Here is a 20864-nt window from a genome sequence, read left to right as displayed (position 1 = left end):
CCCCTTACCGCCGCTGTCCTGGTCTGGCGTCTTCCGGCCTCCCTGCTGCTGCTGGTGCATGCTGCTTCCTGGGCACTGTGCTTAGGGCGCGCTCGCTCCCTCCTTCTTAAAGGGACCGCGCGCGCAGTCATAAAAAGTCCCCGGCCAATTGCCGGAGGACTTTACCTATTTAAAGCACCTCCTCCAATATGGAGGTGCCTGTGCATTGGTGGTTGTTCCGTGTGCTAACACTTGCTTCAGCCCTCAGGTCCTGCTGCCTGTCAGTCCTGCCCGCCAGTCTGCCTGTCAGTACTGCCCCCCTGTCTGCCTGTCAGTCCTGCTTACCAGTCTGCCCGCCAGTTACCTGCCGTGCTCACCAGCCTGCTTACTTGGAAGCACCTGCCTGTTACCTGTTGTGCTTACCAGCCTTTTTACCTGGAAGTACCTGCCTGTCACCTGTTGTGCTTGCCTACCTGGAAGCACCTGCCAGTTACCTGTCGTGCCCACCAGCCTGCTTACCTGGATGCACCTGTCTGTTACCTGTTGTGCCCGCCTGCCTGCCTACCTGGAGCATCTGCCTGTTACCTGTCGTGCCCGCTAGGTTGTCTACCCGGACCACCCGTCAGCCTTCCTGCCATGCTGATCCGCTGTACCGGCCAGTTCCTGCCATCCGACCCGTGGGAGTCACCTGCTCTCATACAAGATCGATCCCAGAATGGCACCTGGTCCCCCTACTCGGTCTCTCCCTGGTTCACGGAGTAAGTTGAGCCGCCGTGCGACTTTGGTCAGGCCGAGTAGGTACTTAGTCATGCTCCTCTGGTCCCTCCTTGCACCGAAGCACAGAGGTTCCACCACCCGGACCCGTAACAGTTTGCACAGGCCATGGAACCCGGTGGCCCCCAGGCTCCTTCGCTCTCTGACCTGTACCAGGAGGTTACACGTCAGAGATCCCAACAGGAAACTATCCTGACCTACCTGCAGTCTGTCAACTCCCACCTGGACACGCTGTCCACCCCATCTGGTCCGTCTCTAGCTGAGCAGCACCTGCTCCGGCGTTGCCTCAACCTACTAGCGCTATGGCATCCGGCTCTGGTCCCCGGTTCTCTGCGCCTCTACGTTTTGGTGGTGACCCCGTCTTATGTCGGGGTTTTCTGAATCAGTGCACTCTGCACTTTGAACTCCTGGCACATCAGTTCCCCTCCGACCGGGCCAAGGTGGCGTTCATCATGTCTCACCTCACTGGGGAGGCATTGGCATGGCTAAACCCTCTGTGGGAGAGAGGGGATCCCCTGGTGTACGATCTTCCGGCTTTCCTCACTGCCTTCCAGAAGGTCTTCGTTGAGCCCGGACGAAAAACTTCTACTGTGGCAGTAAACAGCAGCTGATCCGTTCCTGCCCGGTGAAGTCAGGAAACTCCAGTGTCTAGGACCACTCGGAGAAATCGTCCTAGGCAAGAGTAAATCTTCTCCGTCCTTGACTCTATCTGTTTCTATTTCCAGTGGCGAGACCCGCTTCTCTGAGACTGCCCACCTGGATTTCGAAGCCACTGGGAATCTCATTTCACAGACTGTAGTGGAGCGGTATCAGATTCCTACCATACGTCTGGCTGAACCGTTGGCGGTCGCCTCTGTGGATGGGAGGCTTCTTCCGGAGAACATCCTGCTCGTCACATAGCCTGTAACCCTTCAGGTGGGAATGCAGCACTCGGAGAAGATCTCCTTTCATGTGCTGTCCGGTCTCTCTCAATCCCTCCTCCTTGGTCTACCCTGGTTACAAAGACATGAGCCCGTCCTGAATTGTAGATCTGGTGAAGTGCTCCGTTGGGGTCAGGTATGCCATGAGTCCTGTCTGGTTCCGGTCCGTCCAGCCCGACCTCCGTCTACTCCGGCTAATCTACCTGATCTGCCGGCACCTTACTGGTCCTATGCAGACGTCTTCGACAAAAAGAATTCTCCAAAGAAATAAGAATGGGGGCGCAATAATGCTGTTACTCAGGCAAACAAAATTATTAAATGAGAATGTGCTTACCTTGCGGTGTTGTGACATGCACAACTCATGTATTAAGCGTGAGAGAGGGCTGCTGGAGACACCAAACCTTGGTGGTTAGCAATGTAGAAGAATGATGAAAGGTGTCAGTAAATCCGCGCTCCTCCGTCAAATTAGATTATGCAGGATCCAGTCCTTTTGTGATAAATTTATTCCTTTGACAAGCTTAAAACAGACGCGTTTCATGGACGTCCCGTCCACTTCAAGTGTATAGCTTAAGAGAAGTTAGCAGCAGAGAACATATATACCATGGTAAGTAAAATAAAATGCAAGAAAACTGGCGCCAAAGTGGCAGCAGCCTTTTTTTTTTTTTTTTTAAACCAAAACTTTACATATTCCTTAAAACATTGTGTTTTATAGTGTCATTAGAAGGACACTCATAAAAAGTGATGAAAGTTGTATAAAATTGAAATAGACTTAAAATATCTTCCACATAAGTTCTAAAGAGTAATAAAATGTATAAAAGAGTTTTTTGTCTATGTATAATAATTCAAACCCGTCGTTCCTTGGTATTATATACCATATCAAGACAACGTCCATGGTTAGTGCCTCTAGACCACGGAGGTATCTGATAGTTGGTCGACATTATTTAGTCATTTTTTTATTTTTTTAGGAGGGATACAACTGTATGAACGCATTAACAAAGATTAGCATAATTAAAGTGTATGTTCATTGTGTAACCCTGGCCAGTTTATGCATATGCTTCCTATCTTGTCCATGTCCCTATTGTTAGGATGAAATATAAATATGCTTCATGTCACCAATAAAGCCAAAGCAGTGATTAAATTAAATTAACCGCATCAAGAGGAAAGGGGATTACAGTATTTTGTGCTCCTCCTAAGATCAAATTTCACATGGTTTACTATCCCGGATAGTAGGGATAATGAAAATGGGTACTCTATAATCCCGTAAGTCAGTTGGATATAAGACGGAATCTCCTCTTGTGCAATGCGTGTAGCAGTACAGTCTGAAATAGTTTTGCTCCATTAGGTGGTGATAACCCGGCAAATGAATAATTGAGCTGACATGGACTGCTCTCTTCTATGTTTTTGATGATTGCGGATCGCACTGGCGCGTTGCGGTCCTGAGTGGAAAGAAAGCATATGACCACACCGGAGCATTATGGCTAGGTGTGGAAGATCACTTGTTGAATGGAATTGACGGATATCTTTTTGAGAGTGCTGGAAGGAAGCTAGCTAAAGAGGAATTGGAAGTGGGACCCATGGTGACGGGAGGCGCTGTGATGCAACACCCCAGGAGATGAAAGGGAATGTTGAGCCACTGTAATATTGTTAATGTAACAAGTGTTGACAGTGCGCTATACTGCAACATCTTAGCAAGTAAGAGGGGATATTGAGCCTTTTCGTTGTTTAAAGAGAGAAACTTTGCTGTGGCCAATATTTTAGGTGTTTTTTTAGAGAAAGGTCTCTGTGATCTCATTTAAACCTTGTGGTTTCAGTGTATCCAATTTGTATATCCAGTAGATCTCTTTTCTGTTGAGAGTTTAAATTCTGTTAGGGGTGATATCTGAAATATGCTCTATAGGCATGATTTTCAACCTGCTGAAATCCTTGTTATGTTGATGGGTCATATGCCAGGATAGCCCATGTTTGAGGAAACCCGTGACCACATTGTATCTATGAGAGTTCATCCTTTTGTGAAAAGTTTGTGTGGTCCTACCTATATATTGTTTACCACAAGGGCACTCTATTAAATATATAATAAAGTCTGTATCGCAGTACATATTATGATTAATTTTGAACCCTTCCCCAGTTGATGATGAGACGAAGGTGTCGGTCCCATGTATGATGTTTCTGCTGCACATACAATTCCTTTTCCCACATTTGGTGATAATTTTTTTCTCTTTATTTGATTTTGTTTCATCTTTTTTCTCCATTTGGGAGGAATGGATTCAGCTGGGAGCTAGAATGTTTCTGAGGGTAGGTGCCCTTCTATAGATAATGGAGGGTTTCTTAGGTAGGATTTCCCTGAGAATGGGATCATTTAGTAAGATGAACCAATTATTTTGCAGAATTTCTCCAAACAGTTTATGTTGACTGTTATAGGCGGTGATAAACTTCACACTATGTTCAAAATCTGTATTTTTTGCTTTGGAACCGGTGAGGAGGGAATCCTGGCTACAGGTGTCTCTTACTTTTTCAAAGGAACCCCTAACCAATTCCCTGGGATACCCTTGTTTAGAAAATTTCTTTTTCAGAGTACTTGATTGGTCTTTGAAGTCTGATTCCGAGCTACAGTTCCTCCTAATTCTCAGGAATTGGTTATATGGTATATTGCGCAGTCATTTATTGTAGTGTCCACTGTTGTAGTGGATATAACTGTTACTACTTTTTTGAAGAAAGTTTTAGGGTGGATGTTTTGATGCTCTACAAACAGCGTGAGATATAGAAAGTTAATACTGTCTTCACCGAGTTCAGAGTTTAAAGTAATGCCCCATCGTTTGTTGTTGAGGAACTCTGTGAAGGCTAGCGGTTCTGTAACACTCCTATTGATAATAAAAATTAAATCGTCAATGTACCTTTGATAGAAAACAATCCCCTTCCAAAAGGGGCCTCCATATATGAGCACAAGTTCAAACACCCCCATAAAGATGTTAGGGTCAAAGGTCGCACTTTGACCTTATCGCAGTCCCTAATTTGGTGGTGTGTGCGATGGAGGAAGGTGATAGTAAACCATGTGAAATTAGATCTTAGGAGGAGCACAAAATACTGTCATACCCTTTCCTCATGATGTGGTTAATTTAATTTAATCACTGCTTTGGCTTTATTGGTGACATGAAGCATATTTATATTTCATCCTAACAAAAGGGACACGGGCAAGATAGGAAGCATATGCATAAACTGGCCAGGGTTACACCATGAACATACACTTTAATTATGCTAATCTTTGTTAATGCGTTCATACAGTTGTATCCCTCCTAAAAAAAATGACTAAATAATGTCGACCAACTATCAGATACCTCCGTGGTCTAGAGGCACTAACCATGGACGTTGTCTTGATATGGTATATAATACCAAGGAACGACGGGTTTGAATTATTATACATAGACTAAAAACTCTCTTATACATTTTTTTACTCTTTATAACTTATGTGGAAGATATTTTAAGTCTATTTCAATTTTATACAACTTTCATCACTTTTTATGAGTGTCCTTCTAATGACACTATAAAACACAATGTTTTAAGGAATATGTAAAGTTTTGGTTTAAAAAAAAAAAAAAAAAAAAAAGGCTGCTGCCACTTTGGCGCCAGTTTTCTTGCATTTTATTTTACTTACCATGGTATATATGTTCTCTGCTGCTAACCTCTATTCTAGCTATACACTTGAAGAAGTGGACTGGACGTCCACGAAGCGTGTTTGATTTTAGCTTGTCAAAGGAATAAATTTATCACAAAAGGACTGGATCCTGTAAAATCTAATTTAATGGAGGAGCGCGGATTTACTGACTCATTTCATCATTCTTCGACAAAAAGGCAGAGACACTACCACCTCATAGGACAAACGGATTAATTGACCTTTGAGGTCACATGGTAGTAGGTAATCAAAATTACGACCATAAACTCTGTTCAACGTCTCAAACGACAATTCATATAGACAAAGATGACGTACACGAACATACTCTATTCCAAAAGCTGTTAAATTTATTAGTACATATCAGTAGAAAAGACAAGATATTCATTAGAAAAGTAGCACAAATACATAAATAATGAGCCAAAACAAGGATGCCAGCGCTGACGCACAACAAATAGATATATATAGCAGATGGAGAAGATATGTATGTATATATATATATATATATATATATATATGTGTAACAAACCCCAACCCACCCATACAGTATAATCACAAAGCTGGAGCTATAAATGTAAAAGTGCACAGTGCACATCCAAACAGAGAATATAATGGAAATAGGTATAGGTATAAATATATAACTCACATATCCTCATCCCAACTACAAGCATGTATACCAAGGCGTTAAACTATCCAACTACCAATAGAAAAACACAAGGCTTCAAACTAAGCCCTAAGATGCATAAAGACAGGTCACAGAGGTCAGGGTAGTTAGACACCTAAGGTCCTACGCAGTAACTAAGTGGGGGTAGAGCATTACTCACTTATTGTAGTGTTATGTCAGCGCAGTCATCCGCAACCCTACACGCGTTTCGGCGCTGTGCCTTCTTCTGGGGGATAACATTGGTGCAGTGGTGGTTGTTCCGTGTGCTAACACTTGCTTCAGCCCTCAGGTCCCGCTGCCTGTCAGTCCTGCCCGCCAGTTACCTGCCGTGCTCACCATCCGCTGTACCGGTTAGTTCCTGCCATCTGACTCTTGGGAGTCACCTGCTCTCATACAAGGTCGGTCCCAGAGTGGCACCTGGTCCCCCTGCTCAGTCCCTCCCTGGTTCACGGAGTCGATTGAGCCGCCGTGCGACCTTGGTCAGGCCGAGTAGGTTCTTAGTCACGCTCCTCTGGTCCCTCCTTGCACCGAAGCACAGAGGTTCCACCACCCAGACCCCTAAAACAAGCTTTCTCCTCCACTCCCGTGCTGCACCGTCCAGATTGCAACAAGCAGTTCTTCCTGGAGGTTGATGCATCTTCCTCCAGAGCTGTGCTCACCCAGAAATCCCCGTCCGGGAGAATGGTAACCTGCATCTTCTTCTCCAAGCTCTTCTCCTCGTCTTAGCGCAACTACTCCATTAGAGATCTTGAGCTGCTAGCCATCAAATTGGTGCTGGAGGAGTGGCGCTGCTTGCTGGAAGGGGCTCTGCACCCGGTGGTCATCTACACTGATCACAAAAACCTTGCCAATCTGCAGAACGCCCAAAGACTTAATCCGCGTCAGTCCAGGCGGTCTTTATTTTTAGCCAGATTCTGCTTCACTCTACATTACCGTCCGGCAGACAAGAACATTAAAGCTGACGCTTAGTCCTGCTCGTTTCTGTCCACCGACCAGGAGGAGGAGCCTCTGCATATCATCGACCCCTCCAAAGTGATGACTGTGGCTCCATTTGATCTGTCTCATCTTCCACCGGTAAGACCTTTGTAGCGGTTCTGGATCGCAAGAAGATTCTACTCTGGGGCCACTCATCCAAACTTGCCGGTCATGCTGGCCAGAGGAAGACCTTTCTGCTCATCGCCCGACATTACTGGTGGTCTTCCCAACGTAAGGATGTGGCAGACTTCGTCTCGGCTTGTTCCTCCTGTGCCCGGAACAAGGTTCCCAGGTACCTTCCAGCCGGCCATCATCTTCCTCTTCCCGTGCCTTCCGCTCCTTGGCAACACATTGCAATGGACTTCATTACGGATCTCCCTGTCTCTGCCGGTTGCACTGCCATTTGTGTGGTCGCCGAACGCTTTTCTAAAATGGCCCACTTCATCCCTCCTGGTCTCCCGTCTGCATCTGTGCTGGCTAAGGACTTCATTCATCACATCTTCCGTCTCCATGGCCTACCTCTCCACATTGTGTCTGATCGCGGGGTTCAGTTCACTTCGCGCTTCTGGAGAGCTACATGTAAGCTGCTGGATGTCTCCTTGGATTTCTCCGCCTATCATCCTCAGTCCAATGGTCAAGTGGAACGTATCAACCAGGTCCTTACCAGCTTTCTTCGGCACTTTGTCAACTCTCACCATGACGATTGGGTTGAGCTCTTGCCCTGGGCCGAATTCTCCTATAATAACCATGAGAGCGAGTCTTCTTCTAAATCCCCGTTCTTTGTGGTCTACGGTCAACACCCCCAGATTCCGTTTCCCGTCTCCTCTTCTGTGGACAATCCTGCCGTGGAGTCTCTGGTCAGCAAATTTTCTGCTATTTGGGAAGACATCAGATCCACACTTCTTCAGTCCTCCGAGCGGATGAAGAGACATGCTGATAAGAGACATCTGGATCCGCCTCAATTCCGTCCGGGAGACAAGGTCCGGCTTTCTTCCAAGTATGTTCGTCTCAAGATACCATCGTATAAGTTGGGTCCACGGTTCATCGGGCCGTTCGAGGTTCTGAACCAAATCAATTCCGTGGCTTACAAGCTAAAACTCCCCGCCACCTTACGGATTCCCGACTCCTTCCACGTATCACTCCTCAAGCCAGTTGTTCTTAATTCTTTTTCTGACGATTCAGGTACCACTCCAGCTCCTGTCTCCACTGAGGACGTCTATGAGGTAGAGAACATTTTGGCCACCAAAAGGGTAAAAGGAAAAAACTTTTTTCTGGTGGATTGGAAGGGGTTTGGCTCAGGTCTTGGGAACCCAGGGAGAACATCCATGCCCCTCTTCTTCTTAAAGAATTTCTTGCAGGCCTAAAAAAGAGGGGGCGTAAAGGGGGGGTACTGTAGCATCGGCGTCTCTGCCCCCTGCCAGGCAGATACGCCGTCCCCCTTACCGCCGCAGTTCTGGTCCGGCGTCTTCCGGCCTCCCTGCTGCTGCCGGTGCATGCAGCTTCCCGGGCACTGTGCTTAGGGCGCGCGCTCCCTCCTTCTTAAAGGGGCCACGCGCCGTCCTAAAAAGTCCCCTGTCAATGGCCGGAGGACTTTCCCTGTTTAAAGCACCTCCTCCAATATGGAGGTGCCTTTGCATTGGTGGTTGTTCCGTGTGCTAACACTTGCTTCAGCCCTCAGGTCCCGCTGCCTGTCAGTCCTGCCCGCCAGTTACCTGCCGTGCTCACCATTCGCTGTATCGGTCAGTTCCTGCCATCTGACTCTTGGGAGTCACCTGCTCTCATACAAGGTCAGTCCCAGAGTGGCACCTGGTCCCCCTGCTCAGTCCCTCCTTGGTTCACGGAGTCGATTGAGCTGCCGTGTGACCTTGGTCAGGCCGAGTACGTTCTTAGACACGCTCCTCTGGTCCCTCCTTGCACCGAAGCCCAGAGGTTCCACCACCTGGACCCGTAACAGAGATTCTGCAACGACTATCGGAAGTTGAATGAGGTCTCCAAATTCGATGCATATCCCATGCCACGTGTTGCTGAGCTGATCGAGAGGCTTGGGCCAGCAAGGTACATAACCACCTTCGATCTGACGAAGGGATAATGGCAGATCCCCATTGCACAGGGAGCCAAAGAGAAGGCTGCGTTTTCTACGCTGGACGGATGCTTCCAGTATGTCCGGATGCCATTTGGACTGCAGGGGACCCCTGCAACCTTCCAGAGAGCCATGGATCACATCCTTGCATCCCATAAGAAATACGCTGCAGCATACCTGGACGATATTGTTATATTCAGCCCAGACTGGGAGAGTCATCTGGAAAAGGTTCAGGCAGTGTTTGATGCTGTGAGGGAAGCGGGGTTTTCAATAAACCCAAAGAAACATGCCATGGGGAAAGAAGAAGCCAAGTACCTCGGATATGTAGTGGGTAGAGGTGAGATAAAACCCCAAATTTACTAAAGTGGAAGCAAAGTGGAATCCAAAATTGGCTGAGACCGCTGTCGAAAAAAACTATTCCTGAGAATAGTGGGATACTACAGGAGATTTATCCCATACTTCGCCATCATGGCCGCACCCCTGACTGAGCTCCTTAAACGGACAAAATCAGCCATGGCCAAGTGGACTGCAGAGGCAGAGATGGCCTTTCAAGAGTTGAAAGTGGCTCTGTGTAGGCAACCGGTCCTGGTTGCCTCTGACTTAAAGGAAGAGTTTATTCTTCGGACAGATGCCTCAGATGTCAGTTTAGGAGCAGTCCTTTCACAAGAGATACACGGGAAGGAGCACCCTGTCCTCTACCTGAGTAGGAAGCTGTCGTCCTGCGAGAAAAATTATTCAGTCATAGGGAAGGAGTGCTTGGCCATAAAGTGGGCAGTGGACACCTTATGGCACTATCTGTTAGGTCAAAAATTTAGATTAGTATCCGACCATGCCCCACTCAGATGGATGAGGGAAACAAAGGGAAAAAATGCCAGGGTCACCTGCTAGTTTTTAGCTCTACAGGACTTCCACTTCCATGTAGAACATAGATCAGGGAAGCTGCATGGTAATGCTGATGCCCTCTCGAGAATCCCCTGTCTAGTAGCAGAAGGTGCCAAACCCCACAGCTTTAGGCAGAGGGCGCAGGTATGTAAGGTGGCTAATGGTCGTGTAGTCGATGGGAGGTATGTGTCACAGAGATGGCTGATCTCTGTGATGTAACCCTGGGTGTTTGTCTAGTGCTTATAAGCACTAAGAGGATCGTTTGGTGCACCTGGGAGCCGTGTTACGGGTAGCTAGGAGAGAATGAGCGGGTCCAGCTGCCCACATACCTCACCTCTGGGTGTGGTAAACAGCCTATAAAATGGAGGCTGTTGTTTGGCACATGGTCTGTGTGTTTGGCGGGAGAAGGCCTCCTGTGTATGTTTGTCTCCAGACCAAGCCAGGATACTGGATGCTACCCCAACCTGCTTTTCTTCTTAAACCCAGAAGCTTTTCTGTTTGGCTTCTGGGTTTATGAAGCAATAAACCCACGTGAACTTTTAAAGGAACATGCCTCCTGTTTTCCTCCCATCGCACCCAAGTGAGTAAAACCCCTACACTATAAAAAATATATATATATACAGTACAGACCAAAAGTTTGGACACATCTTCTCATTTAAAGATTTTTCAGTATTTTCATGACTATGAAAATTGTACATTCACACTGAAGGCATCAAAACTATGAATTAACACCTGTGGAATTATATACTTAACAAAAAAGTGTGAAACAACTGCAAATATGTCTTATATTCTAGGTTCTTCAAAGTAGCCACCTTTTGCTTTGGTGACTGCTTTGCACACTCTTGGCGTTCTCTTGATGAGCTTCAAGAGGTAGTCACCGGAAATGATCTTTCAACAATCTTGAAGGAGTTCCCAGAGATGCTTAGCACTTGTTGGCCCTTTTGCCTTCACTCTGCGGTCCAGCTCACCCCAAACCATCTCAATTGGGTTCAGTTCTGGTGACTGTGGAGGCCAGGTCATCTGACGTAGCACCCCGTCACTCTCCTTCTTGGTCAAATAGCCCTTACACAGCCTGGGGGTGTGTTTGTCCTGTTGAAAAATAAATGATGGTCCAAATAAACGCAAACCGGATGGAATAGCATGCCGCTGCAAGATGCTGTGGTTGCCATGCTGGTTCAGTATGCCTTCAATTTTTAATAAATCCCAACAGTGTCACCAGCAAAGCACCCCCACACCATCACACCTCCTCCTCCATGCTTCACGGTGGGAACCAGGCATGTAGAGTCCATCCGTTCACCTTTTCTGCGTCGCACAAAGACACGGTGGTTGGAACCAAAGATCTCAAATTTGGACTCATCAGACCAAAGCACAGATTTCCACTGGTCTAATGTCCATTCCTTGTGTTCTTTAGCCCAAACAAGTCTCTTCTGCTTGTTGCCTTAGCAGTGGTTTCCTAGCAGCTATTTTACCATGAAGGCCGGCTGCACAAAGTCTCCTCTTAACAGTTGTTGTAGAGATGTGTCTGCTGCTAGAACTCTGTGTGGCATTGACCTGGTCTCTAATCTGAGCTGCTGTTAACCGGAGATTTCTGAGGCTTGTGACGTATCCTCAGAAGCAGAGGTGACTCTTGGTCTTCCTTTCCTGGGGCCGTCCTCATGTGAGCCAGTTTCTTTGTAGCGCTTGATGGTTTTTGCAACTGCACTTGGGGACACTTTCAAAGTTTGCCCAATTTTTCGGACTGACTGACCTTCATTTCTTAAAGTAATGATGGCCACTCGTTTTTCTTTACTTAGCTGCTTTTTTCTTGCCATAATACAAATTCTAACAGTCTATTCAGTAGGACTATCAACTGCGTATCCACCAGACTTCTGCACAACACAGTTGATGGTCCCAACCCCATTTATAAGGCAAGAAATCCCACTTATTAAACCTGACAGGGCACACCTGTGACGTGAAAACCATTTCCGGTGACTACCTCTTGAAGCTCAGCAAGAGAATGCCAAAAGTGTGCAAAGCAGTCATCAAAGCAAAAGGTGGCTACTTTGAAGAACCTAGAATATAAGACATATTTTCAGTTGTTTCACACTTTTTTGTTAAGTATATAATTCCACATGTGTTAATTCATAGTTTTGATGCCTTCAGTGTGAATGTACAATTTTCATAGTCATGAAAATACTGAAAAATCTTTAAATGAGAAGGTGTATCCAAACTTTTGGTCTGTACTGTATATATTTATTATATATAATATATATATGTGTATATATATATATATATGTATGTGTGTGTGTATATATATATATATATATATATATATATATATATATATACACACACACAATACACATATATACAATACATATGTTTACAAACAGTACATCTACACAAACAACAGACATGACTTGCACATTTACACATTGAGTACATACACATATATACTTACACTTTTCTACAGCTGGATGGATTTCTTCATGTGACATTACTTCCTGGGAGCCGGGAATTTCAGGTCCAGTTGCTAGAGTAGTGGTTGCACATACAAGCCTGAGCCCTCCTGCCCTGCTCTTGGCCCTGCATCCTCCAGCACTCATTTTCCAGCATCCCTTCAGCCCTGACCCTCCCTCACTCTCTCTTGTCTCAACTACTGGTGACATTACAGCAGAGGAGGGAAAGACAAAGCTGCTATGGGAGGAGCACAGGGCTGGAATGCTCCATAGTCGTGTTTTCTGTCCTTACAGCACTGGCCCCACCCACCACCTTCCATTGGTTTCTGTAGCTCACCCAGCCTACCCCATTGTAATGAATAAGATCAGCAGTTCGAAACGTGTCTGCGTCTAATTATATTCTGGGAGAGGTTGGTGACTGTGGTCATGTTATTACTTTTTTAAAAAAAAGTTTTCTAATAAAATTTGGATTTTTTACCTGGAGCTGGAAAACTTCTTATGTCTGATTTGGAACCCTGCTGCACAGCTGATTCCATGCTCCGGACAATTAAGTGGATGAGCTGACTTAACTTTGGATTTCTAAGTTCCCTAATTTCCAAATTCCTAGTTTCTAAAATAGGATCACTTGCGGGGGATTTTCACCGTTTAGGCACATCAGGGCTCCCCAAACACGATATGACGTCCTCTAATTATTGAAGCAAATTTTACATTCAAAAACTCAAATGGCGGTCCTACCTTTCCAAACCCTGCCGTGCACCCTAACAGTGATTTTTCCCCACATATGAGGTATCGGCTTACTCAGGAGGAATTGCACAACAAATGGTATGGGGCAATGTCTCCTGTTACAGTTATGAAAATGCAAAATCGTGGGCTGAAAAACATTTTGGTGCTCAATGTTATAAACTTTTGGAAGCATCTGGGGGGGTTCAAGGTGTTCACCAAACATCTAGATAAGTTCTCTAAGGGGTCGAATTTCCAAAACTCTGTCACTGGTGGGGGTTTTCCACTGTTTAGGCACATCAGGGGCTCTCCAAACGCTACATGGCGTCCGCTAATTATTCAAGCAAATTTTACATTCACAAAGTCAAATGACGCTCCTTCCCTTCCGAGCCCTGCCGTGCGCCCAAACAGTGGTTTTCCCCCACATATGGGGTATTTGCTTACTCAAGAGGAATTGCACAACTAATTTTGTGGTCCATTTTCTCTCTTTACCCTTGCGAAAATAAAAAAAAATGGGTCTGAAGTAAACATTTTGTGAAAAAAAGTTAAATGTTCATTTTTTCCTTCCACGTTGCTTCAGTTCCTGTGAAGCACGTGAAGGGTTAATAAAGTTCTTGAATGTGGTTTTGAGCACCTTGAGGGGTGCAGTTTTTAGAATGGTGTCACTTTTGGCTATTTTCTGTCATATAGATCCCTCAAAGTCACTTCAAATGTGATGTGGTCCCTAAAACAATGGTTTTGTAAATTTTGTTCTAAAAATGAGAAATTGCTGGTCAACTTTAAACCCTTATAACTTCCGAACAAAAAAAAAATTAAGTTCCAAAATTGTTCTGATGTAAAGTAGACATGTGGGAAATGTTGTTTATTAAAGGGATATTTCCATCTCCAAGATCCTATCCCAATATGTAGTAGGTGTAATAATAATAATAATATTAGCAAATATCTCCAATTAGAAATGTAGTATAGTTTTTCTGATTTGCTATGTCTCTTTCCTCCTGTGCAGGCATTGCAGGACCTTAGATGTTAGGTGTCCATGGTTACGACCACTGATATAGTGACAGTTAGTTAACTAGCTGCTAGTGGTCGTAATCATGGATACCTAAGGTCCTGCAATGCCTGCACATGGGGAAAAAGACATAGAAAATCAGAAAAACTATACTATATTTCTAATTGGAGTTATTTGCTAATATTATTATAACTACTACGTATTGGGATAGGATCTTGGAGATGAGAATACCCCTTTGACTATTTTGTGTGACATATCTCTCTTAATTCAGGGCATGAAAATTCAAAGTTTGAAAATATCTAAATTTTCCCCAAATTTCCATTTTTTTCACAAGTAAACTCAAGTCTTATCGAAGAAAATTTACCACTATCATGAAGTACAATATGTCACGAAATAACAGTCTCAGAATCAGTGGGATACATTGAAGCCTTCCAGAGTTATTACCTCATAAATTGACAGTGGTTAGAATTGTAAAAATTGGCCTGGTCATTAAGTACATAATTGGCTCCATCCTTAAGGGGTTAAAAACAAATCTGCTTGTCCGATCTGTGAGATTCAGTGTTCAATCATTTCAAATCTATTTCGTGTAATGTCACCCATAAAATGTACAAATCCATTGAGAAACAAACTGAAATCATTTTGAGGGGGCAATAAAACTAACATAATGTGGTTGAATAAGTGTGAACACCCTCTTATATTTGCAGATATGGGTGTGTGCGGAATTAGTCAATCAAATTTAAACTCGTATTAAATAGTAGTCAGCACACAGCTGCCAACTTTTAGGGCACAGTCAGACGGCAGTATAACATGGAAGATGATCACATCACAATGTTCGGACTGGCCATCTGCTCTCCTGACCCTAGCATGACAGCATGTATTTCTATGCAGCTGTCCCGCTCGGGACAGAGGAGCAAACGGCCAGTCCGTGTATTGCGATGCAATCGTCGTGTTATACGGCTGTCTGACTGCACCCTTAAAGTGATTTTGATTAACCCCATATACAGTTTAGCTGTTCTAGTAGGATTTTCCTGACATTTTCTTAGTTGCCTTTTACAGCAAAAGCCATGCCATATGACTTATGATTAACGTCAAACCAGAATCTCAATTTGCAGACACTGTGTTTCGGGGTGTTGCCACTTGTCAGTGCAAACTTTTGCAAATTTTAGAGGGGAGTGATTTCTTTCTTTAGTTTTTTTCAAAAGTCATATGGCAAGGTTCATTAAAGGGTCGTTATTGACTTTTAAGTTTGCTACTTCCAATAGGTGGCACTAGAGTTCAAATCATCTTTCTCTCTGAAGCGTCAATTTGCATATTTAATTTCCCAGAGGAGGATTGCATGGCATTTAAGCCTCCTTACACTGACATACCAGGCATGTCGCTCTCCACAAGGAGAAATGTTACCCCTATTAAAGATATAAAACATTCTGCAAAATTCTCCCTTGTATGATTTTCTTAACATGACAAAAACAAGGCATTTTAACAGGGGTGAGTAGACTTTTTAGATCCATTGTATATAATCTGCATGCACATAGTAGAAATAGAATTATCATGTGTATTGGTATATTATAAAAAGGTAAATAATTTTCAGATTTTACTAATGTAACTTTTCCATTTCTTGATTAATATTCATTACTAATGGATAGTTACTTTTTGCAGAAATGAAATCTACGATTTACAGATTACGCGTGCCATGGTCACATGAGGATATAATTAGAGTACCAAGGTAATTTATCTTGTATTAACTGTTTTAACATGTTTATGAATTAAATATTTAAAGTACTATTTATGTTCCACTGTATAACACCTAGTCTGAATTTACTTTGTACATGTTTAATGCAAACATACAAAAACAACTCCACTCGGAGTGTCCTAAGGTATGAATTTTGAGCTGCTTTACTGCTATATAGAATATATTTACTAAATTAAGTTACTGTACTTAGTGCACAGTTTGATCAGATTATGTAAACTCATCTGCTGGCAGCAAGGCAACTCCTTTACATGGAAACCTATACCGTATTTTTTGGACTATAAGACGCACCGGACCATAAGACACACCCCAAATTTTGGGGTGGAAAATGGGAAAAAATTTTTTTTATAAGATGGGGGTCCGTCTTATAGTCTGAATAGGTATCTTACCTTGGGGGCGTTGGAGCGAGGGTCACAGGAGGCAGGGTCCTTCAGGAAGTTTGCGGAAGTGGGGCCTGGGCCTGTACTGGGGCTGGAGCCTGTGGTGGGGCCTGTAGTGGGGCCTGGGCCTGTGCTGAGGCTGGAGCCTGGCTGGGGCTGGAGACTGGCTGGGGCCGGGTCCTGGGCCTGTGAGCGGCGTGCGCTGCTGTCCGGTGGCTGCCGCTGTGCAGCGGTGCGACTTTCCGGTGGCCGCGGCCATCTTCATGAAGCTGTGATCCACAGAAAAATGGCCGCCCGGGCTCCCAGACGGCGCATGCGCCAGCTCGGGTGGCCATTTTCCTGTAGATCACTGTGCACCCACCCCCACTCTGCCTCGCCGCCTCAGCGCTGCACATCTACTCTGTCTAGCAGCCGCACAGCCGCTCTGCTGCATCAAACCTGCCGCCTCACCCACCACCGCAAGTATGTGGTAAGGTTCGGACCATAGGACGCACCCCCCATTGTCCTCCTAAATTTAGGGGAAAAAAAGTGCGTCTTATGGTAAGAAAAATACAGTACTTGTTATTTGCATCTCCTTTGCCTTAAAATTCAAAAAACAGGTAAAACCCAGCTCTTACTGAAAACAGCCTTGGGCAAATGAAAGGAGCGCCTAGTCCATACGGATAATGCCCCGTCTCCTGCTGCACATAACACATCTGCATCTCTGGCTGCTATGGGCATAAAAGGGGACAAACTTATGGTGTGGCTCCCATGCTCCCCTGACCTCAACCCCATTGAGAACCTCTGGAGCATCATCAAAAGGAGTGTCTATGATGGCGGGAGGCAGTTCACATCTAAGCAACAGCTCTGGGAGGGTATTCTGTCCTCATGCGAAACAATTAAAGCAGAAACCATCCAAAACCTGACAAATTCAATGGACGAGAGAGTTCAGAAGCTCCTATCGAACAAGCGGTCCTATGTGCAAATGTAACATCACCTAGAATAAAGTTTTGAGTTGAAAACTGTTTGATTTCAGTTTGTAATAACCTGCTAATGCTTATAATTTCAGAAATGACCATTCTTTTGTTCTTTATTAAAATGAAAAGGTTGAAAACTCTGCTGTGCATAATAATTTGGAACATGCATTTTGAGTGCAGTTTGAGTTTTTATTTTTTTAAAAATATACTGTTATCATAGGCAGTTTGTACAAAAACCTTTCAATTGTACTCTAATAGCTATTTGACTGGAAAATTACAATGACTGCAATTCATATAGGTAATTTGGGAAAATCTGAGAAAATATTATTTGCATAATAATTTGGAACACAGTGTAATCAGCGAAGCAGTGTTTAAATAGGTTGTGCACTACTTTAAATTAACCCCCCAATGTTTCCCCCCGGGGCCCCTAATGAATTTTGGAGGACCGGGGAGCGAGGTTGCCGGTTGGGGTAGTTCTGCTGCGAGCAGCCGGGAGATAACCGGCTAGCACAGGGTGAGCGTGTGAGGGAGATGACCGGCTAGCACAGGGTGAGAATGTGAGGGTGTGCGTGGGAGCGGGTGTGCGTTCGAGCGGGTGAGCGTTCGAGCGGGTGAGCGTTCGAGCGGGTGAGCGTGGGAGCGGGTGAGCGTGGGAGGGTGAGCGTGGGAGGGTGAGCGTGGGAGGGTGAGCGTGGGAGGGTGAGCGTGGGAGGGTGAGCGCCCGAGCGTGTGAGTGTCCGAGGGTGAGCGTCCGAGGGTGAGTGTCCGAGGGTGAGTGTCCGAGGGTGAGTGTCCGAGGGTGAGTGTCCGAGGGTGAGCGTCCGAGGGTGAGCGTCCGAGGGTGAGCGTCCGAGGGTGAGCGTCCGAGGGTGAGCGTCCGAGGGTGAGCGCCCGAGGGTGAGCGCCCGAGCGTCCGAGCGTGTGAGCGTCCGAGGGTGAGCGCCCGAAGGTGAGCGTCCGAGCGTGTGAGCGTGAGCATCTGAGGATGATCGTCTGAGAGTGTGAGGGTGAGCCGCTAACGACCGCCATCTTGTTCTGAAATCCCGTGTCACTGATTGGCCGCGGCCTGACCACTCAGCGACGTGGGATTTCCTGGACAGACAGACAGACAGACGGGATAAGACAATTATATATATTAGATTATAGCTAAGACCAACAAGCGAGTGAAATGCGCTAACAGCTACACTGCTCTCACCTTGTTGATTCGATATTTTTAATATGGAGATGGATTAAAGACTTTGTATATTTTAAAGGTCACAGTCATAATTTTCCACTTATAAGGCTGTGTGCACACGATGCGTTTTTAATGCGTTTCCGCAGCGTTTTTGCAGCTGCGAAATCGCTGCGGAAACGCATTAAGGCTATGTGCCCACGATGCAGAAATGAAGCAGAAAATTTCTGCAGCATTTCTGCATCTCCCTGGCAGAAAAAACGCATGCAGATTGTGCATGCGTTTTTCTTGCAGAATACATGCGGATTCACATGCGTTAACGCATGTGTTTCCGCATGCGGACTGACAAGCACTTTCCAGGCGATAGCATCACTTGGAAAGTGCTTGTCAACTAGGGCACACTGTATAAATCCATGGAAACTGCATGGATTTATATAGTGTGACCGTAAAAATAAAAAAATAAAGCTATACTTACCCCCGATCCCCCGCCGCGTGTGCTGTCGCGCTCGTCCTGGCTTCTTCCTGGTTGCCGGGCTCTCGCGAGACAGCCTGCGGTCACATGACCGCGACGTCATCTCAGGTCCTGGAAGGAGAAGCGCTGCAGGGGCCGCCGGACAGGTGAATATAAACTTTATTTTTTATTTTATTCTTTTTTTTACAGGTACAATGGTACCCAGGTCTGGATGAGAGTCTTCTCTCCTCCAGAACTGGGTACCATACGCACATTGAATCGCATATTATCCGCATGTACAAATGTACAGACACGGATTCTATGCGTCTCAATGCAAGTCAATGGCGGCGCTTCCGCAAAATTAATGAACATGCTGCTGATTTATGAGCGCTGCAGAAACGCTGCGGAAAAATCCGCAGCATGTGCATTGACATTGCGGAATGCCATTGGGGACCATGGGGTGCGGATTACCATGCGTTTTTGATGCGTTTCCGCTGCGGAAATGCATGAAAAACGCATCGTGTGCACACAGCCTAAAAACGCATGGTAGAAGGGCAGCAATGTTCCCCAATGATAATCCGCATGTGCTGTGCCCATGCTGCGGGTTTTTCCGCAGCGTTTATGCTGTGCTCAAAAATCCACAGCATGTCCATTAATTTTGCGGAAACGCGGCGTTTTCGCCGCCATTGACTTGCATTAGATCGCGCCAATACCGCAAGACTGCATTTGTACTTGCGTTATTGGCGCTTTCTAATGTGCGGATGGTACCAGAGTGTGGAGAAGATGAGACTCTCCTCCACACCCAGGTACCATAAAAAAGCTGTAAAAAACAAGAATAAAATAAAAAATAAGATATATTCACCTTCCGACGGCCCCCGGTCTCCTTCCCTCTGCTTGCGTGCAAGACTGAAGGACCTTCGGCGACGTCACAGTCATGTGACCACAGGCCCTTCAGCGCAGTGTCTCGCGATATCCCGGCAGCCGGGAACGAATGCGGCAGCACACGCCGGGCCATCGGAGGGTAAGTATAGCTTTATTTTTTATTTTTAAACAGTCTTTTACGGTCACACTATATAAATCCATGACGGTTGCATGGATTTATATAGTGTGACCTAGTTGTCAAGCACTTTCCAGGTGATGCTAAAATCGCCTGGAAAGCGCTTGTCAATCCGCATGCGGAAACGCATGTGGGAACGCATGTGAATCCGCATGTATTCCGCAGGAAGAACGCATGTACAATCCGCATGCGTTTTTTCTGCCAGGGAGATGCAGAAATGATACAGAAATTTTCTGCTTCATTTCTGCATCGTGTGCACATAGCCTAACAATTACTTGCTTGATCAAACTTGTTTGCTTGCTGTACGAATGCAGTTTATTTTTTTCATGGAGAAAATTAAAATCCATGATAAAAGCCTATCTACTGGCTAACACGGTACAAAGATATATATTTTTCATGTGAGAGAAGAGCTTGCACTCTCTTCTGTGCAGCTGACCCCATCCTTTGGAATTAGGTAACCATAGTTACTCCAATGACTAAGCATATTTTAGGCCCTGCTACAAGAATGTGGATTAGATTTACTACAAAGAAACAGGAGAAATATATATTTTTGTACCGTGTTAGCCAGTAGATAGAAAAATATTTAGATTTGAGAGTCCTCAGTGGTTAATACCTGTTAATGGCTAAATGAAAAGATGGTAACACGTTGCAAGCTTTCGAGACTACTCAGGTCTCTTCATCAGGCTAGTATAATGCAAAATCTGGAGAGTCACATATTTATACACAATAGGACACAGAAATAATGCAATAGATGAGACAAGTGACGGAAAGCAGAGTTATTATTGGAGAGATAAACAGTTCTGGCTATAAATGTTTTAGCAGTTAATAGATAAGGAATGCGAAGGTTTTATTGTCCTGTGACTAGGTCCAGTGTTATGATGGCCACACAAGTCTGAGGGGCATATTCCTTAGTTGATGTAGAATGACATAAATCCATGCGACACATTCATTCCTGCTCTGAAAGTGTCAAAGGTCACCATCAGTTTATATTCGAGATTCT

General features: G+C 45.2%; 1 protein-coding gene across 2 annotated transcripts in view; it reads left to right on the top strand.

The window, feature by feature from the left end:
* The window catches only part of PGAP1 (post-GPI attachment to proteins inositol deacylase 1), a 1100814-nt gene that overhangs the window by 607057 nt on the left and 472893 nt on the right, over nucleotides 1–20864 (top strand). For both annotated transcript variants that reach the window (XM_073647815.1, XM_073647814.1), the window contains one exon: nucleotides 15759–15825. In XM_073647815.1, coding sequence (XP_073503916.1) covers nucleotides 15759–15825 — 67 coding nt within the window. The remainder of the gene's footprint in view (nucleotides 1–15758; nucleotides 15826–20864) is intronic.

Source organism: Phyllobates terribilis, unplaced genomic scaffold (genome assembly GCF_046119375.1).
Source record: "Phyllobates terribilis strain yellow unplaced genomic scaffold, ASM4611937v1 Scaffold_9__5_contigs__length_417890890, whole genome shotgun sequence".
NCBI lineage: Eukaryota > Metazoa > Chordata > Amphibia > Anura > Dendrobatidae > Phyllobates > Phyllobates terribilis.
The sequence above is the reverse complement of the archived record's forward strand: the minus strand, read 5'-3'. Positions and strand labels throughout refer to the sequence as shown.